The sequence below is a fragment of the Ambystoma mexicanum genome, chromosome 6p, assembly GCF_040938575.1.
Source record: "Ambystoma mexicanum isolate Mex_15411 chromosome 6p, UKY_AmexF1_1, whole genome shotgun sequence".
Taxonomy (NCBI): domain Eukaryota; kingdom Metazoa; phylum Chordata; class Amphibia; order Caudata; family Ambystomatidae; genus Ambystoma; species Ambystoma mexicanum.
The window spans coordinates 1,050,884,899-1,050,908,853 of NC_090935.1; the positions used below are offsets into that span (position 1 = coordinate 1,050,884,899).

At 47.9% G+C, this 23,955-nt stretch overlaps 1 protein-coding gene across 1 annotated transcript in view; it reads right to left on the reverse strand.

The window, feature by feature from the left end:
- SECISBP2 (SECIS binding protein 2) overlaps window positions 1-23,955 on the reverse strand; it is a 1,396,020-nt gene that overhangs the window by 128,375 nt on the left and 1,243,690 nt on the right. Inside the window, exon 11 of the mRNA XM_069625655.1 lies at window positions 6,973-7,127. Coding sequence (XP_069481756.1) covers window positions 6,973-7,127 — 155 coding nt within the window. The remainder of the gene's footprint in view (window positions 1-6,972; window positions 7,128-23,955) is intronic.

The following is a 23,955-nucleotide window of genomic DNA, read 5'->3' on the forward strand; positions in this document are numbered from 1 at the left end:
TTTGGAAGTACTGGAAGGGGTTAAATTATATTGCCCTGGGTCTGTTTTCAAGGGGGCACTTTCCAGTCCCCCCTTGCCGAGTTTCTGGCTAGTGGCAGTGGTTACCACGCGAAATATTCCAACTGAATATTCACTATGGGATTTTCCCATTGATTTTAAACGCACCACTTTTTGGTGCAATGATAAAGATACCGCCGGTTTATTTAATATTAAATTAACGGTTGGGTCTTTTTGCCAGAACTCTTCTCTAAAATGGCATTCGTGTCCGTCTCTGTAACTCTGACCAAGGTCGAGCCCTTTGTTCCACTTTTTGGCGGGCTTCTCCACAGAAGCCCTCCAAATGGTGTCACTCTGTCTGGGTTCCACAGGATGGGTGGGGAGGGGAATTGGCACCCTGGACTGCGTTGCCTTAGCAACTCAAGTCACACTCTGTTCTGATTGGGCCAGTGGTGAGCCGCCCGGCTCACCACTTAGCATTTTTGAGCGACAGCTAGGCTGTTGAATGGGGGTTTTTCTGCATAAAAGCAGGGCCTTTGGGACTGGAACTTCAGAAGTCACCACAGGACCTAAGAATCCAAAGAGGGAAGAAGCTGAGCCATTTGCAACGACAACACCACCGGTGAAGCCCTGCTGCAACGACCTCACCACTTTCCCGACAACAAGAGAAGATCTTCTGCTGGACGAGTCTTCTTCCTCTGAGCTTGTGGGACCAACCAGTTCACCCCTTTCGCCTTCCAAAGACGTCTCTTGGTCGAATCGCCCGTGCCAAGCTTCACCACTTTGATCGCGAATAAAAGGAACGCACCTTTTACCGACGAACTCCGCAGCTGGTTTCATCCGTGTGCAGTGCAACGACTCCACATTTCCTCCTCGACGAGATCCTCTCTTCCCCTGGTCAAAACAACGAACTGCAACCACTGCCAGGAACAACTGCCACCGCTGGTGCTTCCTCTCTCTTTAAGGTATTGTGTCCTGCCCGGCCTCCCTTTCTTCGGTTTGCCCAAGGTGACCCTTAAATCCTTGGCTTTCCAACTGAGTTGGCCCCAGACCTTCTAACGTTAACTTCTTGAATCACCCCAACCTCTTTTGAACATTCTATAAATACTTTTAGTGCATTTTAATCTGTGAGAGCCTGGGCACATTTCGCTTTGCTCCATTTAAAGTGGGTCTGGCCTATGAACTTTGGCTCTACGGTGTAGACTACCTTTAATCCTTGCTGAGAACTCCTAAAAGTGTTGGGACCTGTTTTATTTCTATGCTCTGCCTTTTTCTCTCCCTTTAACTGAACTATTGGAGTGCCATCAGGTTACGCGCTCACATCTGTTTAACAAATTGTGGTGTTTTATCTCTGACTTGTCTAATAGTTATCAAGGGAGGTGTGTATACTTTACTTGACTGTGTTTTAACTTGCTTTTGATTTAGAATGCTAGTATATTGCCCAAAGTGTGTTTTAAATAAATAATTATATACTTTTTATACAAAGCTCTGGTCAGTGTTTGTTTGCTCTACTGTGTTTTTAGCCCTACTGTGTATACTCTATATACTGCCCTACTCTTCTTGAGAGAAGTCTGACTGCTCAGCCACAGCTACCAGGTAAATCTGGGTGGTGCAGACTGCTACCAATTGGGTTTACTGCTTACTCCTGTAGTCTTAATCTTTTTGCAGTGTTCCCTAAGGGAACTGCAGAGGATTCTGCCTAACACCAGCCGAGAGGCGACCAGCCAGGTGGTAAGCCTTTTGAGTAGTTCGTAATTTGTAAATGTCTCTACTGCTTTCTTTAATGTTGCCTCTATCTTCCTCTTTCAGGTCGTTCTGTCCAGGAGGCGTGCAGATTCGAGGAAGCTGTTCTCAGTAGCTGCGAGTGTTTAAAGATGAAGACTGCAGGTAAGATGCTGCTACTAATGATGTTCCTTTTGTCTCCTTGTAGGTTCTGCTTCTCCGAGGTTCGAGGGAATAGCTGGACACGGCGAGCGTCACGTTGCAAGCTGCAAAGTAACGCAAATCATGTTGTCTTGCTCGGGTGTGGTTTAAATAGCCCCAACAAAATAGTCCAGGTAAAGTAGTCCCTAGGCTGCCATACCCAAAACACTAGAACGCATAGCTTGGCTGACAATACAATAAAGTAGTTCCCAAGCACATTGTTTTTCATGCTGTATGAGCCTGGCTTGAGGGCTTTTGAAGAGGATGCCATGCTCTAGAGCCCGAGTCCTGACTCCACCTGGCCAATGGGTTTGCCAGAGGGGGTTTTGGGCGAGGGTTGTGACAACATCTGGCGGGATAGGGTCAGCTGGGTGGTTCTGGTCATTGGACTGGATTGCCAGGACTGGAGACTGCACTGGTTACTGGAGACGGGAGATCAATGGGATGGCGAGTTTGCAGCAGGCAAGCATTTAGTAGTAGCAAGCCACACTGGATCAAGATGCTTCCCTTAGGTTTTGGGATTTGTTTCAGAATTTTGAGGCCTGAAAAGGAGTTCAGCAATGTTGAGGCCTTGGCTTTGTAATTAAATCAGGAATCAGGAACAAGGATGGAGAATTCAGGAACCGGGCGCCACGCAAAAATTCAGGAAGAAGTCAGGAATCAGTGTGTGTGTTGTGAGGTTCCCTTATTTATCATGCCAAATGACATCACTAAATTATATGGCAGAGGCAATCTTACTGTCCACACCCCTAATGCTAGGATTGGGCAAAAGCACAGTTTCCACCTTGCTTTTCGCTGATTGGATGACAGAAAAGGATGTCATGTTTCTGGTGTTACTTTTAAAATGTCTAAAAACCTCCCCTAGCTATTGGGACCAAAATCTAACTTTCCCACAAATACATATTTATGTAGTTATGACCACTAAGAAAATCAGATGCACATATTACATATCTAATGGATCACATTTCAATCCAAGTCCCAAAGCTGTCAGACCTGGTTTTGCCTTTCTGCTACATTTTGGCAATTTTAACCATGAAAGATTTGGCCTAAAATTTCCCAATTTTGTACATAGGTGCGTTTTTACCCCTAGCATATGTGTACAAAATGTTATATTTGCAACATTAATACTTTCCACCAATCGGTCCATTATTATAACTTTTGTTCCTTACGCAGTAAGAAGCTCTACCAAGTTTTCAAATGAATAGCATAACATTAGATTTAGAATTATGCACTTTTCACATTTTTCCTCATTCTTGTGGCAAAGTTACAGGTCTTTAAAGTTCAGTTACAAATAGGCTTTTTAACCACCAAATATCCTTGTCAGTTTTTTTTCTTTTTCCTAAGTGCAATCAAATGACAATCCCTTTGAAGCGGGGTGAGGCCTCCCTCTGTTAATTGAAGTTTCATGCCCCTCCCACTTGGAGGGTGAGTGTCTTATCCTGCTATTGCCTTGGCCTGTGGCAAAGAGGAATGTCTAATGTGACTTGAAAAGCCCCATTGTCCTGGGGATTCCAAGCCTCCAAGCCAGCAATTAGCATTTTCCTGTTCCAGCAGTTGAGGTGTCACCCTTTCTCAGGGTCAGCATTGACAGAGCAGGTTTTTTTTTCTTTTAAATATAGTTAACCAACTCAGACAGGTTTGAGTTTTGATTTATACTTTTAAATTTTAACTTTAAACATACAGAATTAAAACAGTTTATAAGTGTGTCTTTACAATCACAAATCCTTTTACATTTCTGAAATAATTAAGCCTTGACACAACAATGTACTTTTAAAATAGGCGATTTTCCTACTTCAGTCAGGAAAAAGCCCATTTCACTATTCCTTTAAATTCGGTTTTCATCTCAGTAAATATACACTTTGTGCAGCTTATATTTCTTGTCTTGAGTGCTAGAAATGTTTTGCAGCATGGATAAATGTATCAAGCATTTGTTCTGAGTCTTTCTCTGGACAGCTGATTCTTGATACTTGTTGCAAAGTTTTGGCGCATTTCCTGTGAAAATGAAAACAAAACCTCGGGTTGATTTTCCAAAGATACATTGGACTGGAGCTGTCATTCAAATGAGGCCCGGTTTCTCTGAGCCACAATAAATGATCCTAGGCATTGCAGGTCCTTTATGATCGCAGTGGTTTATAAGAAAATTATGCATTTAGCGCCAAGCAGCAATTTTGACGGTTGGGAAAATGGCATTTTAAAAGGGCATTTTTGGGTTTTCAGCCCAATGAGGCTGCTTCATTCACCTTGCTCCATGTAAAATGTTGCAGAGCCCACTGGCATATTCCTGCAGTGAGGACTCTGTTTTACCCCCCACCTGAACTGTGTGGCTGGGGGTGTGCAGCCATTTTCTGTTTGTGACCTAGACGCAGTTTTAAAAAGCTTGGTGCGCACAGGAGTCAGTGCGGTCATATTGGGCTATTTCTTTCACCATTGCAGTAAAGTGATGTAGTGAGGCACATCTGAGTGGGTCAAAATATCCCACACACCTCCCTAAAAGGGGGCTTCACCCCCCCTACGGACAAGGTGAAAGACTTGGCCTTGTCACACTCTCTCCTCCCTGCTGCTTCTCAGCCTGCATCTACACCCCCCCTCTTGCACCTCCAATCATCTTGCCCATTTAACTCCTTTTCATTGCTTGGTGCTCTCCTACTACAAACATCGAGACCCATGACTTCCATCTCCTCATTTATATACAGGCCTGTCCTCTCACCCCGGTAAACTGGGTTTAGCTCAATCAGTGGCACCTGTGAAGCATAATTAGCTCTGCTCTGGGATTGGCAAGCAGAAAAGAGATTAGTTGGAATGTGTGGAGTTAACTCTCCCAGGTTTGATGGGTGTTGCTGGTAGAGCCTAGATCAGAATGGTCTATTGTTTTGTCATATTTTCTAACATGCACGCTTCCATGTGCACGCCAGTCCAGATCCACATATGCAGGGCCAGCGGAGCTTGCAAATAGAGATTGTACGTTTTCTCTTAAAGGGGCCACTCTCTAAATGTGATGCTCCCCCACCCTCCACCGTGTAGCATTGACAACACTGCAAGAGCCCCATATTACCCTGTGTGGTGGAGCCCAGCCCCCTGGGTAGACAACACCGGTTCCTGTGGTTAGGCAGGGCACTGTCTCAGGACATTAATAGCAAAGCCAAGCAGTCCAGGGCTCAGCTTGAATGAATACCAGCACTCAATGATAACCCAGACAATGACGAAGAACATGATTAGAAAGGATCACAAGTCATCTATGAACCAAGCAGTAGTGTAATAATTACACAATATGCAATGAAGATATGGACATGCCAGAAGTGTCTCTGGCAACTACAGGAAACTGCATATGCAACGCTGCATAATGTCCTGCCTTATCAAGGTACGTTTTGTGGTATGGCAACATTGTCACAATCATGGTTCTGGTCTTTGGTAATCATACAAAAAAACGAAATGCAAGTTGAAATGACTCACTGTTAAAATGTTCATCAGAGACATTTATTTACTATACTATGAGGGTAAAGGCATACCACACTGGTAGAATCTTTCTTTGACAAACAAATCTGTGACCTGCTGGTTAGAAAGTTAAGCAGACGAAACTTGGATCACTGAGTCAACTCATTTTTCAAAGTGTACGGAAAGAACACAGGCAATGTTAGGGGCTACCAATTAAGAGACACTTTCACATCCCACATAACAGACAAAAAGATAGAACTGCAGCCATTCCATCTCATGTTTTAAAACCTTTAAAGTGCCAAGGACGAGTATACTCGTCCTTTTTACATAGACTTCAATAATAGCCTGTCACTTAAGGGGTTAAAAGAATATTAAAAACAGATGTTACACCAACCTTGTGACTTTCTAATTGGGAATATGAAAATTGCACTACAAAAGCAAAAACTCTAACGTACTAAAAATGGAGATCCCAGGAAAAGGGCTATATGAGTACCCCATATAAAGCCATGATCAGCGCAATCATACGAGAGGTGTGACATCGCCAAGAGCTCCACTGTTAGCACATACCTGCACCACCATAACGGAGTAAAGTGGGAGTATGGGTAAAAAAGACAGTAGCCTACAACACAACTCACCCCCCACCGTAGCCCCAAAGAGGGATAAGCCCCGAAGTGGAGGAAAATAAAGTGGATGGTGGGGGATCAGTGGGGGCATCATAAAGCCTGCAATGGCCAGGCACTGACATTTTTTTCATTAAAAAATAAAGGTTTGTGGAGTAGTTAAAATGAGCAACCCAACAAACACAGATACTGCACCATGTAGTAAGGTGGAGCACTGAGATGAACAATAAGGCAAGCAATAAAGAGGTACTTAAACAAAACAAAAAAATCACAAATACCGTATCGCTTAACTGCAAAATGACGTCAAACCTGAGGAGGCGATGAGGAACAGCATGATTACAGGATTTAGCAAGGCCAAAAGGTCTGCCATAGCAAGACATCTGAAACAATACCTCGGAACGGTGAAAAAACCTTGGCCCTCAAAACTCAAAGTTGAAAAGGAAAGCGGTTCTGCCTACATTGGCAAGTCATTTGTGCTACAAATACATGGGAGGCTTTAAAACTTCAACGACTGAAACCTCCAGTTAGTCTGGAGCCAATACGTTGGTCTGAGCTCTGAGGACGAGATGACTAGCCTTACAGCATAGTGTGACAAATCACTGTTGTCCCAATAAAAAAGCCTGACAAGGGGTTAGGACGCCATCATCTCTTAGAACCCTTTTTTCCAACCCCAAAGAATGGCTGGAGCACAGCTATTTAAGCAAGCAATAATGAATACAATTGGAAAACAAAAGAAAGGGAAAATAGCAAGCTAAGGCAGAAACAGACTCTCGAAGATGAATCAAAGGCAATGATCTTGAAAGATGTATTAGTGCACCTAGGTCAAGGTAGGCCTAAAAACCGAAAAACGTTAATGGATATAGAGGGTCGTCTGGCTTTGACCTAGGGGCTGCATCACAATTAGGGAAATTAGCAAGGAAGAGGTAAAAGGATTTAATAATCACAATGAATCACAGATTACAGATTTTCATGAGCATAAATAATTGTTAAATGTTCTCACCTGGGCACCATCATAGCTGAAAATTCCCACCACGCTGACGGGCACAGCTTTATTCACACAACGTCCCAGAGCTTTACGATTGAGGGCAAACACAAATGGAATATTCTGTTCACATGCACAGGCAATAATAGTTTGCAGAGTCTCGTCTAAACCACCTGCAGTGAAGATAAAGACAAATAAAGCCAGATCGCATACAGAACAAAGCTAAGTATTTTACAGAATGTATGTGTGATCATCATACATATTTTCTACAAAAAGCCAATGTCACTATTCGAACGAAGCAAGTATTATGATAACTGATAGACAATAGCACGCAATAGACTGTGCGCCACTGTCCACAACACGGATTATAACATTGTATATTACATCACTTCTCCATTTTGAAACCTGAAGAATGGATCGATGTGAAAGATATACAAGTGACACTAATCTAAAATAAGAAGAGCATATGGTGTCAAAGAAAAGGAGGCTTTAAAAGAGTTGTCAAAGAGGTCTTGCAGCGAATGGAACTTGTACTGGATCTGTCGCTTCACCCCTCGTACAGACGAGGGGAGGGGGAAGCGACAGATCCAGTACAAGTTCCATTCGCTGCAAGACCTCTTGGGTTGGGTTTATTCCCAGCGGGTGTCCAATTATCTATTGATCAACTTTTCTGGTCTTATAGAGCACTCTTGATAGCAAATAACAAATTCTGAAGTGTTGGAAGAGTGACACCAGGCCAACAATCGATGGCAGGCTACAAGATCTGGCTATTCTTTCAAGCAGAGAGAAGACAAGCGATCAGCGGTCAAAAAGAATAGACTAAGACTTTGCAATTTGGAATATCTTTAATGAATTATACGTGTGACATCCCTCAGGTCCTCCATTCAGCCCCCCTTTTTTTCTTCTCTATCTTCTTCTATCGCTTTCCTTCTTTTCTTTGCTTGTCTTTCGCCCCTAGTTTATTTTCATCCTTTGCTTTATCAATCTTCTGAGCACTGCGCTGCTTGTAAATATTGTACAATACATACGTTGATACTTGTTCGCATGATTCCCATTTTATTTGTCTGTTATATTGTACTGTTTTTTTTGTCACACACAAAATTTGAGTATTTCCCTACATACAATCATTAACAACACAGACATACGAGTCCAGGGACGATCCTGAAAATAAATGTTAGGGATCGCCCTGGGATCATGTGACAAAAAGACTCTTAAGGATGTGGTGGATACAAAAGGAGACAGTAGAACAGAGGTGAGTTCTCACTATCCCTACCTAGGTGTCCAGTTAGGCTAGAAAGCACTCATGTGCCGCTTATCTAATAGTGACAGTAAACAGAATGGAATATCTACCCATTTTAGTATGCCCCTTACATCCACTGGACTTGCACAAGAGTCCAGCTGTCTAAGAAAGGCATACAATGTGTCCAAGTATGCCAAATGGCAAAACAGTAGAAAAAAAGCACAATTGAGGTGAGCTCTATCATGCTCCTAAAGTCGGTCTAATTGTGGTAAATATCTATTTTAATGAGCTGTAGAGACGACTGGGAGAGTGCAGGTGTTAGGAAAAGATAACCTAAGTAATCAGTTTAATAAAACCGGGTGCTAGTGTACCCTGACCCGTGTGTGTAAACCCAAATTAAGTTTACAAATGGGACGTCTCGAAGAGTAGATGGCTGAAGACAAACCTTACAGTAACGGGGGAAACCTACAATGGAGTTTCTCTCCTGTGTATGCAAGGAAAAGAACCGGTAACTTCTTACGGTGTGGCATCCACCAATTTCAGTGGTTTCTAAACAAATGTACCCACTTTCTTCAGGACAGTCTTCGTTGGGTCCCAAGGCTATTCGTGGTACAAATGGAACATCGGGTTGGGAGTTCTCTGGTTGCTCAGACCCTCCTTATGGTTACTGCAGCACAGGCTAAGACAGCTAGTGATGGTCCTGGGGGAGAAAAAGTATATACCAGGGTCACTGGGGTAGTTGCTGGGGCTAATTGAATTAGAATAAACATGAACGATGTTTAGACATATTCATATGGTACACCCTTGAAAAAACAGCTAGATGTCCACTGTATCCAGACAAACAATATGCTTATAGGTTTCATCACAACTGAGAGGCCAATTCATGGAATTAATGTGCGCTGAAATTTTCGGCGAAAGTGTGCGAATTGCAGTGCAAGTGCGAAAATCGCAGCGAAACCCGCGCACAGCGATTCATGGAAGTCTGTGCACGAGTAAATCCCTGGATGTGCGCTAAAATTCTGCATGGCGCACGCTGGCGCACACGTCTCCAAGCAGCGTGTGCTAAGCGCACAGTGAAAGCGCACATAGCACAGCGCACACAACAAAAGTAGGCGGAACAGGGGGCGTAACACGCGGAATGGGGAACAACGCATGAAAATGTGGGCGTCACGGGGGAAATACAGGAGGCAAATGCGCGGAACGCCCACACGCGCGTCTACAACACGTATTCGTGGAATCGAACGGGCTAATGCGTGCGCCAAAAAAGACACGCTAATCCGGAAACACGTACGCCAGCAGGAAGCAGGCGTACGTGGACCCGCGCACTATAAAAGTGCACGCAAACAACAAACAAGCTCAGACGCCAAGATGAATATACCGTTCCTAGCAGCAGTGGTAGTGGGATACCACAGGAGGAGGATAGTCAGGCCCAGAATTTTTACACCCAGAACCAGTCTTTTTGGGATGCCCGATGACCAGGTGTATGGGAGGTACAGGTTTCCACCTCACATAATACTCGACCTGGTGAGTGAGTGGGAGGATGACCTCACATCACCCACCCTGTGCTCCCAAGCACTCAGCCCCCTGGAGAAGGTCCTCAATGTACTGCACTTCTTGGCCACTTGATCATTTCAGCGGACAAGTGCTATAGTGGGGGTTGGTGTCACAGGCCACGCAGTCACGCTGCCTAAACCAGGTGTTGGCCATCATGACTGCACGCCCATCAGTCCGCAGGCACATATACCTGCCCAGAACACCTGCAGAAAGGCAGGCTGCCGTCCAGGATTTCTATGGGGTGGCACAATTCCCCAAAGTGCTAGGTGCCATTGACTGCACCCATGTGGCTCTACGTCCCCCCAGGGCATCTGAGCACATCTATAGAAACCGCAAGCACTGGCATTCCATCAACGTGCAGGTAGTATGTGATGCCAAGGGAATCATTACCTCAGTATATGCCAACTATCCAGGGTCCACCCACAACAGTTTCATCTACAGAATGTCAACCCTAAACCGGGACCTAGAAGCTGGGCGGCATGGTGATACATGGCTGCTTGGTGAGTATAAATGCCACTGCACATGCATGCATGTCAGATACGGAGTAATGTCACAACCCCACTAATGATACCCATCACCTCCTCCCCAGGGGACAGTACCCCACACCTCTGAGCACCCACATGATGACGCCAATTCGGAACCCCACCACGCTACCCGAGCTAAGATACAACACAGCCCATATTGCAACCCGGGCATAGTGGAGCGCAAGTCACACTTTCGCTCCCTTGACCGCTCCAGTGGGCAGCTGTTATGTGCTCCCCCAGTAGTGTGCAGGATCATAGTGGCAGCATGTGTCCTGCACAACGTTGCAACACGCCGGGGCCTGCCGGTGGACATGGTGGTGCCCCCACATCCCCAACCACATGCACGCCCGCTGCGCATGGGAGGGGAAAGGGCATGTGGTGAGGCAGCCCATTCGCAGCTGGTGGCTAATTACTTCACATAAAATCACACCCCTGTGGAGTGCACACAGCCCTGGCACATACCAGCTGACAATCAATGATGATGACATAAGGGACACTCAACTGTCACAACTATACTATCCTGAGATTGGTCACCTGAAAGTGTTACATTGTGTGCATCCCTACCTACCCAAACACCACCAATGCTGTGTCATCAAAAGACATACATCTATGCTGCTAAATTCATTACCCCCTTGCTAAATACAACATGAGAACAGCGCCATGTCACCCAACCCCTCCCCAGCTCCACCACCAAACACACCATGGCATGTCATGCAATGTGAAAGCAAACAAAGCAATGCACAAGACCTGACACAAGTGTCACGAAGTACACTGTCCCTAATGGAAACTGCCCACACACAATATGCTCCCAGTAATGTATATCTAACAGCACACATTACCAAATACTTACCACCAACACAATGCTGCAACACACCATGGAAAAATGCAAAAACATGACAGTACTAAGTTCAAGTAGTGGTAGTCTTACAACCTGAATACGCCAGAACATCGACCCCTTCCAACTGTAGAGTGTTGCTGCCACGCAAATGTCTGCACACAACATGAACTGCATCTGCAAAGTAGACGGCCTTGTGAAGACATGAGGAAGGAACCTGCAGATTAGGAGGAAGACATGGATGCACAAGCACATATCAATACACCATGCAGTGTACAATACAACAACAATATCCACTAGGGATGTCTACACAGTATTGACTACAGACTGCCCACACAGCTCATGGGAGCCCAACGTCACTGTGTAATTCACTGTCACTTGGTCACACCCTTTGCAAGCCCATGGAAACGAGAAGCAGGACGGGTGTTTGTCTCACGAACCCAAGCATCTAACCCAAACTCAGGACAAGCCTGCATGTGCCCAGTCAGAATACAGTGGATGACCACGGGAGCCACACAAGGCAGCACACTGTAAAAAAAAAAAAAAAATCAAAAATCAAAAATGGCCATGTGGGAGACAGGGGGGTGGGGGAGGCCACCCAGGAGGTTCGAGGACAGGGTGCACACCAACACCCACCTGCGTGGATGTTGCGAAAACAAAAAAAAACTCCTTGGGCTCATGGCCTGCAGGGCTATGCCATTGTGGGAGAACTGCTGTTGCTCTGCTCATCCTCTGCTGCTGCATCAGGAGGCAGTGGCACTATGGGAGGCAGCCCATGCAAAGCCCTGGCATGGTCCTCCATGGTCTGAAGGTCTGATTCTGGAGGATTAAAGTGCGGAGATCCCCATGCAGCACATCACAGGTTGCCTGCATTTCTGCATGCATGGCCTTGCGTGATGCCCGGATCTCCTCACGTGTTGCATGCAGCTCAGCTGACAGCGAATGTGTGAGCTGCTCCAGCTGCTGTTCTGCCCTAACATTTCGGGAAGCCTCAAGTTCAAGCAGACTCTGCCTGAGGTTATGGAGTTCCACCCTCAAGGCTTCCCTGTGGCCCTGTGACTCTATTGATATGGATTCGCGCAGAGTCTCCCAGTGCCGCCCGTCGGTCCCTGTTGGGCGACAACATGTCTTCCCTGTGTGATTGGCAAATGGAGTCTGTTGCCTGCTGTTGTTGCTCCATCTGCCTTTCAGGGGGGAGAATGGAAGTGGCCACCCTCTCCATTGCCTGAGCCATCATTTCTACTGATGCTGCCTGTTGGGTTGCCATACCGTACATGGAGTTTTTCCATACAGTATTGCCTGGTGGCGCACGGCCACCGCGTCGACGGGCACCACACCTGTTTGGGGCAAGGCGATCTGCACCTTGCTGTGCTGGCACTGCCTGAGGCTGCAACTGCATTCCCCCTCTGATCTCCTGGCCCAGGAACAGGGTGAGATGCTGCGGAGTGTGACCCTGCATCCGTAACCGCCAAAGGCGGACCTACCAACACTGACATCCCCATAGAGGGTTATACCCCTGGTCCAGGTGGGTTGGACAGAACAGAATCACTGCCAGAAACACTTACCTGCGACGGCACATAAGTCTCATCATCCGACTCAGCACCTGAATAGAGGTCTGGGGAGGTGCACCCAGAGACACCCCTGGACAGTATGGTCTGCAGTAACATTGGGTTTTCACCCACCACACCACGTCCCCCACTGGTGCCCGGTCGTGCCTGAGATTCTTCCTGGATCTGCACCATCTCCTCAACCTCAACAGCACCAAGTGCGTCATCACCTGCAAAAACATGAAAGACAACAAATGGAAACAGGCATGAGCACCATAGCACACACATAGGCCGTGACAAGCCAGAGATCCAGTACATGATTTACACATGTCCCACATGACTATAACTCTGCCATGCATGCACTGTCAAAGAGTTGGAAGTGGAGTCAAAAAGGCAGACACTGGGGAGAGCAAGAAGGAAAAGCAACACATTTGCAGCATGTTGGGTAGCACTGACATCACACATCAGACTGTGAGTGGCATGTCCAATACACATACATGACACATGCCACCACACAGATGTCATGTAGCATAGCCACGGTAAATTACAAAACTACAGCAATATGTCAGTGAATGAGTACTGTCACACATCCATGTCACATCGACATGATGCGAAGATTGATGCTGAATAGTGTTGCAAAATATGCATGTGCCACACACTGAAACACATCCAGTGTCCAATAACACAGTCATTGTGGGCTGATCAATGTTTGGTCACTTTAACATTACAGGAAACATCTGTCATCTTCCACATGCAAACAGGCCGTAACAAAACATTTCTGCAGCCCAATACTCCATCGGCCTGAATGGTGTATTCATTAACATAACCAGGTAAAAATAGTGGCCCAGTGTGGGCTGTAAACAATGTCCGAAGCATATCACATATGTTGCAATAGGGCAGAATAATGCGTAGCAAAATATGGGAGAGTGGAAACAATCAGCCTGAATGAACACTTACAAAATCTGAACAATGTAGTTGCAAATGACAGTTCAAGGTAAAGTGCACTAATGTGGGCCTAATTGGAAACTGTGGGCAGAAGGGATACAGTCATACCCAAATCCAAGGCACGTGAATGTATGGGAGGAAGCAAATGGGTGACCCATAACACTCAGGAGTACACACCCTCACCTGGCACTCAATCAGAACCCGTCACCCAAACAACATACACATGGATTACACACACACGCATGGGCACTCAGCGGACAATGCCTCGTAATCAGGTAGATCTCCCACACCTTGGATCTGTTCCTCTGTGACGAAGGTCCCAGCAACAGACTCATGTTCAGTGAGTTTGTTGTCCTCTTATGGAGACCCACCGCCAGTCACCAGAGTAGCGGCATGATTTGAGGCCAGCTTGTTCTTTGCTCTGCGTTTCAGGTAATTCCACCGCTTGTAGCAATCATCAGCTGTGCGCCTCACAAATCCAAGGGCACTTATGCGGTCCACGATGGTCTGCCAGTGTGCCCTACGTTGACCAGGTGTGGTCTTGCACCCTGCAGCCACCAACATTTCACGGCTATGTGCCGACACATAGCTCACAAGTGCATCAAGTTCGGGGTCATTAAAGCTAGGCTTCCTTGACGTGCCAGACTGTGTAGCCGTGTCTGGGGTCTCAGCCTGTAGTGCCAGAGCACCCTTCTTCCTCTTCTTCAAAGGTGGAGCAGAGCCTGAGTGGCTTGCGCCGCTCTGGTCAGTAGGGGCAGAAGCGCAGGTGGACTGGGTACTGGGAGTGTGCGAAGGCACAATGACCATAGGTCTTGGTGCAGGCATTGGCTGAAGTGTGATGTTGGCAGGGGCAACGTCAGTTTGACGGACCAGGACCGACACTGTTCCGGCTGGGAGACTCAGAGCAGGGGTAGATAGAGCTGCAGCTGCCCCTGCAGCCTCCCCACCCTGCCTACTTGGTGCAGCAGATGACATCGCTGCCCCAGATCCACGTGGCCTGGTGACACCTACTTGGACCGACACACGTGGCTTAGACTTGCTGACCTGGAAGTCAGCCTGGGAGTCATCCTGTGCCGGCTCAGGTGCCACAATGGGCTGGTCCAACAAGGGCTGAGCTGGGATGGTGACAGCCACGTTTCCCTCAACCATGGGGGTAGGGGGGCATGGGTGTCCCTGATTGGTCCTCCACACATGGGGGTCTAGGGGCATCCTGCAAATCCTGGCCACGTCCCCTACTGCGCCCTCCACGCCCACCTTTTGGAGGTCGACCACCTTTGCCCCCCTTACCGCTAGGTCACCTCCCAACCATGGCACTGATGTTGTTGTGCGTATGGGAGTTGCAGTAAACAATTGTCCTGGGCAACTGGGGGTGAAAGGGGTAGGGTACTAGATGGAATTCGTACCCTAGTGCTCTAGCAATACTGTCTGTGACCCCTGGGGGAAGATGATGGGTCACGCAACGCACAGGCACCCCAAAAACAAAAAGTAACGTGCACGCAACCCCTCGTAGACCACGTGCGTGGAAAAATGAACCCGCACTACGCTGTGGCACCTAGAAACACAAAAACAAGCGTACACGTGTTACACGCAGCCTACAATGACCTCTGAAGGGGTACGCTACATACGGGGCAAGCACAGTTGGTAAATGCGTGCACGACTCACCGTCTTCCTGGAAAAAGAAAGTGAAAAAAACACACGCGTCCGCGTAGGCAACCCCCCGCCAAAAGAAGAACTGTACGCTGTCTGAGGAGACAGGACAAAAGAAGAAGTGAACGCTGCTTGAGGAAATAGGCCCAAAAAAAATAAAGAACGCTGTCAGAGGTAACAGGGAGTACGAACTTGAAACACTGAAGTAATCGCGTGTGAACCGACAAGAAGTACAGAATTCACCCACTCGCTCTCCACGAAAAGCACGTACAAGGAATGGAGTCCTACACGTACCTTTTAAAGCAGCCCACACGTACAGCGTCACTTACGCATGTACACGCTAAGGCCCATTCCTCCAATTACACGAGCTGACACTCAGACGTGCAGTTTTTGGATGTGTACGATGAACATGCACCCGTGTTGATGGAAATGCCCGTGCGTCACGTCACTTACGCGCGTAGGCCCTTTCCTCGGATTACACGCATCCACACGCGGATGTGCAGTTTTTCCACACGCGCTGAACCACTACGCCCACGTCACGAGGGAAACGCACGTGCAAGTCACGTCTCAGAAGCGCTTGCGCGCTAAGGGCCTTTGGTCCAATGAAACCGCGTACGTGTGCTGACGCGCTTAGGCGCGAAGGTCCTTTCCTTGAATTACACGCTGACGTGCAAGATTTTCACGTGCCAAATCACTCCATATCAAGCTGGCTACGCAGCAACACACGGAAGACCACGCTCCTGCCCAGAAGGCCGAATTACTGCCACCCAGAGCCTCAAGCACACTCCCACCTGCCATCTGCTGCTGCCTGACTGCCTGCTGCCCATGTGCCCTGCTATTTGCTGCCTGCACGTCAGCCAGGGGTGCAGTTGCTGTGACCACCCCTGCTGGAACCGAAGACTCCCGACTGGGATACCATCGCTCCACAGCCCAGCCCCAGGACCCAGTTGCCCACCCACTCCTGCCTCTGGGGTTGCCATGTCAGGCACAACACCATCTGGCACCACTGGCAACCCACAGCCAGAGAGGCAGAGGGCCACCAGCTTCAGTGCCAGGGAAGTTGGTGTCCTGGGGGAGCAAGTCCTGGGGCAGTATGAGGCCCTCTTTTGAAGTTCGCGCGCCGACAATGAAGGACGGACCGGGATCTGGATGGACATCGTAACTGCCATCAACGCGGAGGGGGTGGCAGTCCGCGACTTACAACATGTTAAGAAGCGCTGGGAAGACTTCAGGTCCAGGACCCTCCACAAGGCCTGGCACCTCTTGAAGGCAGCGGATGCTAAGGGGTGCCGGGGCCACCTGTCCGACCACCAGATGAGGGTCCTGGAACACATATGCCCACCGCTCCACGTCCAGGTCCTTGAGAGGCAGACCCGTCTGGAGTCGAGCGGTAAGTGTACATGCATACTGATTGGACGCTGTGCGTGTGGTGGTGTGCCAGTAGTGTGCAGGTTGCACATGTGTTTTCGTAGGGCCATGTAGGGATGTGTATGAACAGGGGTGTGAGGCTGCCACATGTGAGTCCTCTTACGTGTGAGACACATCGATGGTGTATGTGTTAGTAAGCATGCTGTGCAAATGCAGGTGTGGTAGCACACATGTTTGAATTTCTGTGTATGTACGTTGGCATGGTTGTGGTGTCACACATGGATGGTGGTTCCTGCTGCATGTATCTGCACTGTGTACATGTGCATGTGTGTGTATTTGACAAGTGTGCAACTGTGACATGTATGGCGATCGCATCACTGCGACAGTTGGAGGAGATGTAGACATGCATGTAAGTGTGATGGCGTGTGTGCATGTCTAGTGCACTCCCTGTGTTTCATGTGATGTCAGGCTCACCTTCGGCTGCTCATGCTGTTGTATGTGTATGGATGTTGCTGCCTGGTGCAATATTGCTGTGGAAATGCTCATGTGTGCGAGTTGAAATGACATGTGTGTCGTGGAGTGTGATGCCATGTCTGAAGTTTGACACCGCCACTCATGTGCAACTGTCATGTGTGTATCAGTCCATTGTACAGTGCCCTGATGTCTCTGTTTTATCTCTCCCTGTCTGCAGCGTCAACTGATGAAGAGGGCGGAGAGGGTGCTGTGGAGCACAGCGCCAGGGATCGCACCACCAGCCGGAGACGCAAGGCCTGGCTCCCCTCCCAGATTATCATCTCGTCGGGGAGTGAGGAGTCTGGTGCCGCGTCCCAGGCCGCAGCTGTCGAGGGTAGGTCCAAGAGGCAGAGGTCAGAGGTGGACTCCTCGGCAGCAGAAGGGGCAGCTGAGACCCCACAGGGTCCAACGGAGGAAGCTGGCACGGAGTCATCCAGGTTGGTGGGGGGTTTGGTGGAGGAGGAGGCCGCGGAAGGGACACACACGGGGTCTGGAGGTGGGGATTCCGCTGGTGCTAGTGGTGCAGTGCAGGGGCAGGGACAGGAGGCAGCACAGGCAGCCGTGGAGGTGCCTGTGTGTAATCCTGTCCCTAATCCTGTAACTGCATCATCTGGCACCAGCAGGGATGCCTACGTCCAGACCTGTTTTCAGGGAGGGGATAAGCGCACAACAACTGGCTTTCCTCTCCCTGCGGACATGGCTATCTGGGACCGTGTTGAGCCTGTCCTGAGTGGGATAGCGTTGCGTCAACGGGGCATGCGAGGTGACCTGCAGTCTTTTCGTGGAGAGACTGCACATCGTCTCGCATGTCTCTTTGACCACGTTGACCTACTGGAACGGGTCACCGGTGGTGGATTCCTCCGTGTGCTGGACCTTCTTGCGACCCCCTCCTCACCTGAACCCCCTACGCGCCAGTCGTCCTCCATGCCATCTTCCCACCCATGTGTCACCTGGGTACCCTGTGGAGCTGCCCCTGACCCAGCGGCCAGGCTGGTGGAGGACACATCCCTGCTGGGGGGTGGGTGTGCTGGGGGACATGAGTGGGTCATGAGTGGGGGCCTGCTGGTAGGTGCCCCTGACTGCTGGGGGGTGGGGGTGCTGAGGGACATGAGTGGGACATGAGTGGGGGCCTGCTGGCAGGTGCCCCTGAATGCTGGGGGGTGGGGGTGCTGGGACACATGAGTGGGGGCCTGCTGGCAGGTGCCCCTGACTAGTGGGGGTGGGGGTGCTGGGGGACAGGAGTGGGACATGAGTGGGGGACTGCTGGCAGGTGCCCCTGACTGCTAGGGGGTGGGGGTGATGGGGGACATGAATGGGGGCCTGCTGGCAGGTGCCCCTGACTGCTGGGGGGTGGGGGTGCTGGGCAACATGAGTTGGCGATCACCAGTGCAAGGTGACATGCGGCTTGGCTGGGGGGCATGACCATTGTGGATGGGCTGCCTGCGGGACATGACATGGGGTGCAGGGTAGTCCCCTGTGGTGTGGGCTGCCTGCAGGGGCCGTGGAGGGTGTAGAGGGAACACCTGGGAGGACCCACACTGCCAATTCACATGTAGGACTCCCCGCACACCCCTGAAAATCACGTACCCCGCTCCAACCGCGTGTAAAACTTCCCGCGCACCCCAGGAATACACGTACCCCACTCGCACATGGCCTATCGCGTGTGCAACTTCCAGCGCACCCCCGAAATACACGTTCCCCTCTCCAATCGCGTGTGAAACTTCCCGCGCACCCCAGGAATACACGTACCCCACTCGCACAGGGCCTATCGCGTGTGAAACTTCCCGCGCACCCCAGGAATACACGTACCCCACTCGCACATGGCATTTCGCTTGTGAAACTTCCCGCGCACCCCCGAAATACACATACCCTGCTCCAATCGCGTGTGAAACTTCCCGCGCACCCCAGGAATACACGTACCCCACTCATACAGGGCATTTCGCGTGTGAAACTTCCCGCGCACGCCCGAAATACACGTACCCCACTCCAATCGCGTGTGAAACTTCCCGCGCACCCCAGGAATACACGTACCCCACTCGCACAGGGCACTTCGCGTGTGAAACTTCCCGGGAACCACTGTTATACACGTACCCTGCTCCAATCGTGTGTGACACTCCCCGTGCAGCGGGGAACGTGTATTCGGAGGGGTGCGCAGAGAGTTTTACAGGCGTTTTTGTGGTTGGGGGCCTGTGCGCCATGTACGGGATTTGTGCGCTGTGCATGGCGCACGGGGAGGGGTTGGGGGCATAACTGGCGCTGCTGCAGTGTCGCTGCGCCACGGATGGTTTTGGAAGCTAAAATCCATGAATACGCTGTGCGCGGAAATGGATTTTAGCGCACGCAGCTGGTGCAGAAATTCGCACACGCACACTGTGCGTCAGCCGCGTGCGCCACTTGTGCACTGAATTCTATGAATTACCCTCTGAATGTATACAGAAGGTGAAAGGGAGAAGTGACGATAAGAAGACTGTCACTGCTAAAGGGGGGGGTGGGAGGGGGACGCCATGTGTTAAGCCTAGGCCCATGTGGTCTTATCTGTAGATCCATCTGGAAAGGCTATCCTGACATTCGGAAGACATCATAAAGAGTAGGGCACATTGATCCTCGAGTAAAGGAGTGCATACCTGTGAATAATGCGTACACAATCCCATGTGTGTTAGTGGCACAAGTTCTTACTTCGTGGCAACATTTGTAATTGCAGAGGTTATAGAAACTCCACAGTTCAAGTTCTGTGAAAAAGAGCAAACAGAGAAAAAGATGGGAAATATCCTGCGACATAATTGTAGTATCTTCATATGTGAAATGGCCCGTGCATCTGCACGAGAGGATGCTCGTGCAGGAGAATGGAAGTGACGAGCATGGAACGTGGGGAGAGGAGAGTTGGAGGAGAAGCGAAGCAGTGAAGACGCACATTTCATGTCCTCTGTTTATTTATAATATTTACTTAAATATACTCATATGAAAGTTAATTAATAAATACATAAGACTATTATCATTTCAATTTGCCCCTCCTTACTTCAATGGCGACGAGGATGAAAGGAAGAAACAATAGTGGCCGTTGAGAAGGATCTCCGGCCGCACTGCAGGTAGGAACGCGGTTCGCGTCCCAGCCGCGATCGCCTGCAGCGCATATTCCCCAGACCGACTGTCGCTGCGATCGTGCTTTCCCCGCCCACTCTTCGTGACACATATGGGAGAGACATAATTTATTCACTGCTCCTTGCCCCATTCACCCGCCGCATCCTACGCATACCGCGTTACGTGTTCCCAGAGGAGGCGGGCCCAGCTGATGATACTAGTTAATTTATTCACTGCTCCCTGCCGTATGCCAATCTATTGCCTGCCGTAATCTACGCACTCTACGTCGCGTGTTCCCAGCTGAACCGGATCCTGCTGCTAATACCAGACTCCATCGTCACTACGCACTACTCCACGTCGAGTAATCCAGTAATCCTCATTACTCCTCATAATCTTCCTCTTCACAGTGGAAATTTAAAATAAAGTAAAATCAACATCACGAAGTTTTCTACGCTACATTCTTCAGTAATCCTCATTATTCCTCACACTCCTCCTCTTCACAGTGAAAAGATAAAGAAATTGATATCGTACAAGATACAGAATCTCCAACAGGATCTACCAAAATTTAATACTGAGCATAAGATTGGAAGTTAGGAGGAAGCCACCTCCACAATCTCAACGTCCATCCGCAAAATTATTATACGGATTTTATACCTAGACTGATTCCCTGAACCAATCAAATACAATCAAAAATGGCCATGCAAGGAGTGCAGCCACCACACATGTTTCTACCGGAAATTGGTGAACCTACACTTCCGTGGAAACGATGGCTTAAAGCTTTTGAACATTACGCACATGTGGTTTGTGGAGTGAACTACAGTATAGAAAGAAAGAAGTCTCTACTATTACATTGTTTAGGACCAGCGGGCCAAGAGAAATTTGATTTGCCTGATCTCACAGAGGATGAAACAGGGGACATGAACATGTATGAAATTGCCATTGCCAAACTCAATAAACACTATGACAAGAAAATGAGCACCATCCTAGAAAGATACAAATTCGGGAAGCGAGTTCAAGAGAAAGAAGAATCCGTAGAACAGTATGTTACTGCCCTGAGGAAAATGGCCCGGAATTGCAATTTCAACCAACAACTCGATGAAAGGATCAGAGAACAATTTATGCTTGAGTGCAGGAGCAGTAAGGTCAGGGAGAGACTTTGGTCTGAAGATGATCCCACACTCGATGTTGTACTTAGATTGGCCAAGGAAGTGGAGCATACGGAAACGTGTGTTTCTAATTTAGAAAATAGAATGAAGGACATATCAATCAACTCATCGATTAGTGTTGTACAATCAGATCAAGATGAAGAAATTGGAATAATTAGAGGCAACAAGAAAAAGAAAATGAGACCACAAAGAGATGGAACAATACCCAACACCAGCAATTTACGGCGAAGATTTTTTGAGAGTAGAGATACGTACAACAATCAAGCCAATACAAGAAGACCTGACAGAGTAGAATCTAGGAGAGGGAATAGACCCGACATGATAAGGACGTCTACGTCAGGAGGAGAACGTCAAAACAGGAGCATGTTTCCCCAGGATGATAGAGGGAGGACCAGACAAAGAGGATGTTACCGATGTGGTAGCCCAAGTCACTGGGCCGACAATAAGGAATGCCCTGCTCTTAAGACGATTTGCAGAAGGTGTGGGGGAAAAGGTCACATAGCAAAGAGCTGTAGGACCAACCCAAGTGGTGAACAATCCTCTAACTGGATTGGAGATGATGACGATGAGGAGGAATGTGTATTCATGATTACCGATGAAGACACACACATAGAGAGTCCCAGAACTGAAATTGTTGTGAATGGATTTCCAGTCAATATGATGGTTGACTCTGGAGCGAAGTACACGCTGATACCAGAAGAGATGTGGAGGAAATGCGGCCCAGAGTATTTACATGAAGTTGATGTAAAACCCAAAGCCTACGGTGGAGTCAGGATAGAATTGATTGGGTGGTTTGTTGCCAATTTAGGCTTCAAAGGGAGGCAAGCAAGTGGTCGCATTTATGTATCTAAAAGCTGAGAGTCTGCTCTACTCAGTTGGACACACCAGAAATTACTCAAAGTCCGTTTAGATCCTAATGCTGATGAAATGGTTTACCAAATCGATGGATCATACATTGGTAACATTCAGAAGATAAAGAATGAAATATTTAGAGATGATGTAATAGGATGCTTAAAAGGATTCTCACATCGCATATTGCTAAAGAGAGATTCAAGACCTGTGGCCCAGAAACTCAGAAATATTCCGTTGGCTCTCAAAAGGGAAGTCAAAGAGGAACTAACCAAATTGGAAATGCAAGGCATTATTGAGAAAATTGATGCAGCGGAATGGGTTTCACCATTGGTCATTGTTAGGAAAACTACAGGAAAAATAAGAATATGTGTCGACATGAGAGAGTTGAATAAATGTGTGATCCCCGACAGACACCCATTACCCAATATACAAGAACTAATTTCCACTTTGGGTCCTGCAAAGGTCTTTTCTACGCTAGATCTCACAGCAGCATACCATCAAATTAAACTACATGAAGATTCTAAACCCTTGACGGCTTTTATCACGCCAGAGGGGCTTTATCAATTTCGCAGGATGCCATTTGGATTAATTTCAGCAGCTTCAGTCTTTCAAAGAGTAATGCAGAATATACTTGGTGATATGGAAGGTGTAGTTTTCTTTCAAGACGATGTATTGGTTTATGCAAATGATCAAGACAAACATGATATGAGGTTGAACAGAGTTGTGCACAAACAACACCAGGCTGGAATAGTGTTGAGTGAAGCCAAATCGAAAATCAACAGAAAGGAGATTGAATATTTAGGACACGTAATATCTGGTGATGGTATTAAACCCAAGAAAGACTTGGCAGAATCTATCAGATCCATGAATACTCCAGACAACAAGGATCAGCTAAGAACCTTTCTCGGAATGGCACAATATTACGCCAAGTTTATAGAGAATTTCTCAGACCACACAGTTGAAATGAGGAGTCTAATGAAAATGAATAAGAAATTTGTGTGGAATAAGAAGAGTGAGAAAGAGTTCCAGTTCATAAAAACAGCTTTAGCCCAAGCTCCGGCACTGCAAAGCTATGTTAGAGGCAGGAAGACTGTAATAACCACTGATGCAAGCGATGTGGGTTTAGGCGCATCCCTATCGCAATATTATAATGGACAAGAATTAGTAATTGCTTTTGCATCAAGGTTACTTAAAGGACCAGAAAAGAACTACGCCACAATTGAGAAAGAGGCTTTGGCAATCAAGTGGGCCATTGAGAAATTCCGATCTTTTGTATGGGGAGTACAATTCACCATACACACAGATCATAAACCTTTAGTGGAAATATTCAGTACCAAAGGCCTGGACAGAGTATCCAGCAGGATTAGGAGATGGGTTACAAGACTTCAGGAGTTCAATTTCAAAGTTATATACATTCCAGGCTCAAAGAACATTACAGCGGATTGTTTGTCTCGTTTGACCAATCTTAATGATGTTGAAGAGGATCTTGGAGATCAAGAAGCTGTGTGTGAAATATCGAGTCAAGCTATATCCAAGGAAGACTGGAGCGATGGCATGGTGAAGGATGACACTTTATTAGAAGTTTTGAAGATGGTCAAAAAGGGGAGATGGAGGAAGAATGAAGTACTTTCTCCAGAAGTTAAAGCTTTTTGGGACGTACGAGAAGAATTATATCTTCAAAGTGATTATCTCATGAAAGGAGACAAAATAATACCCCCTACCAACCTAAGAG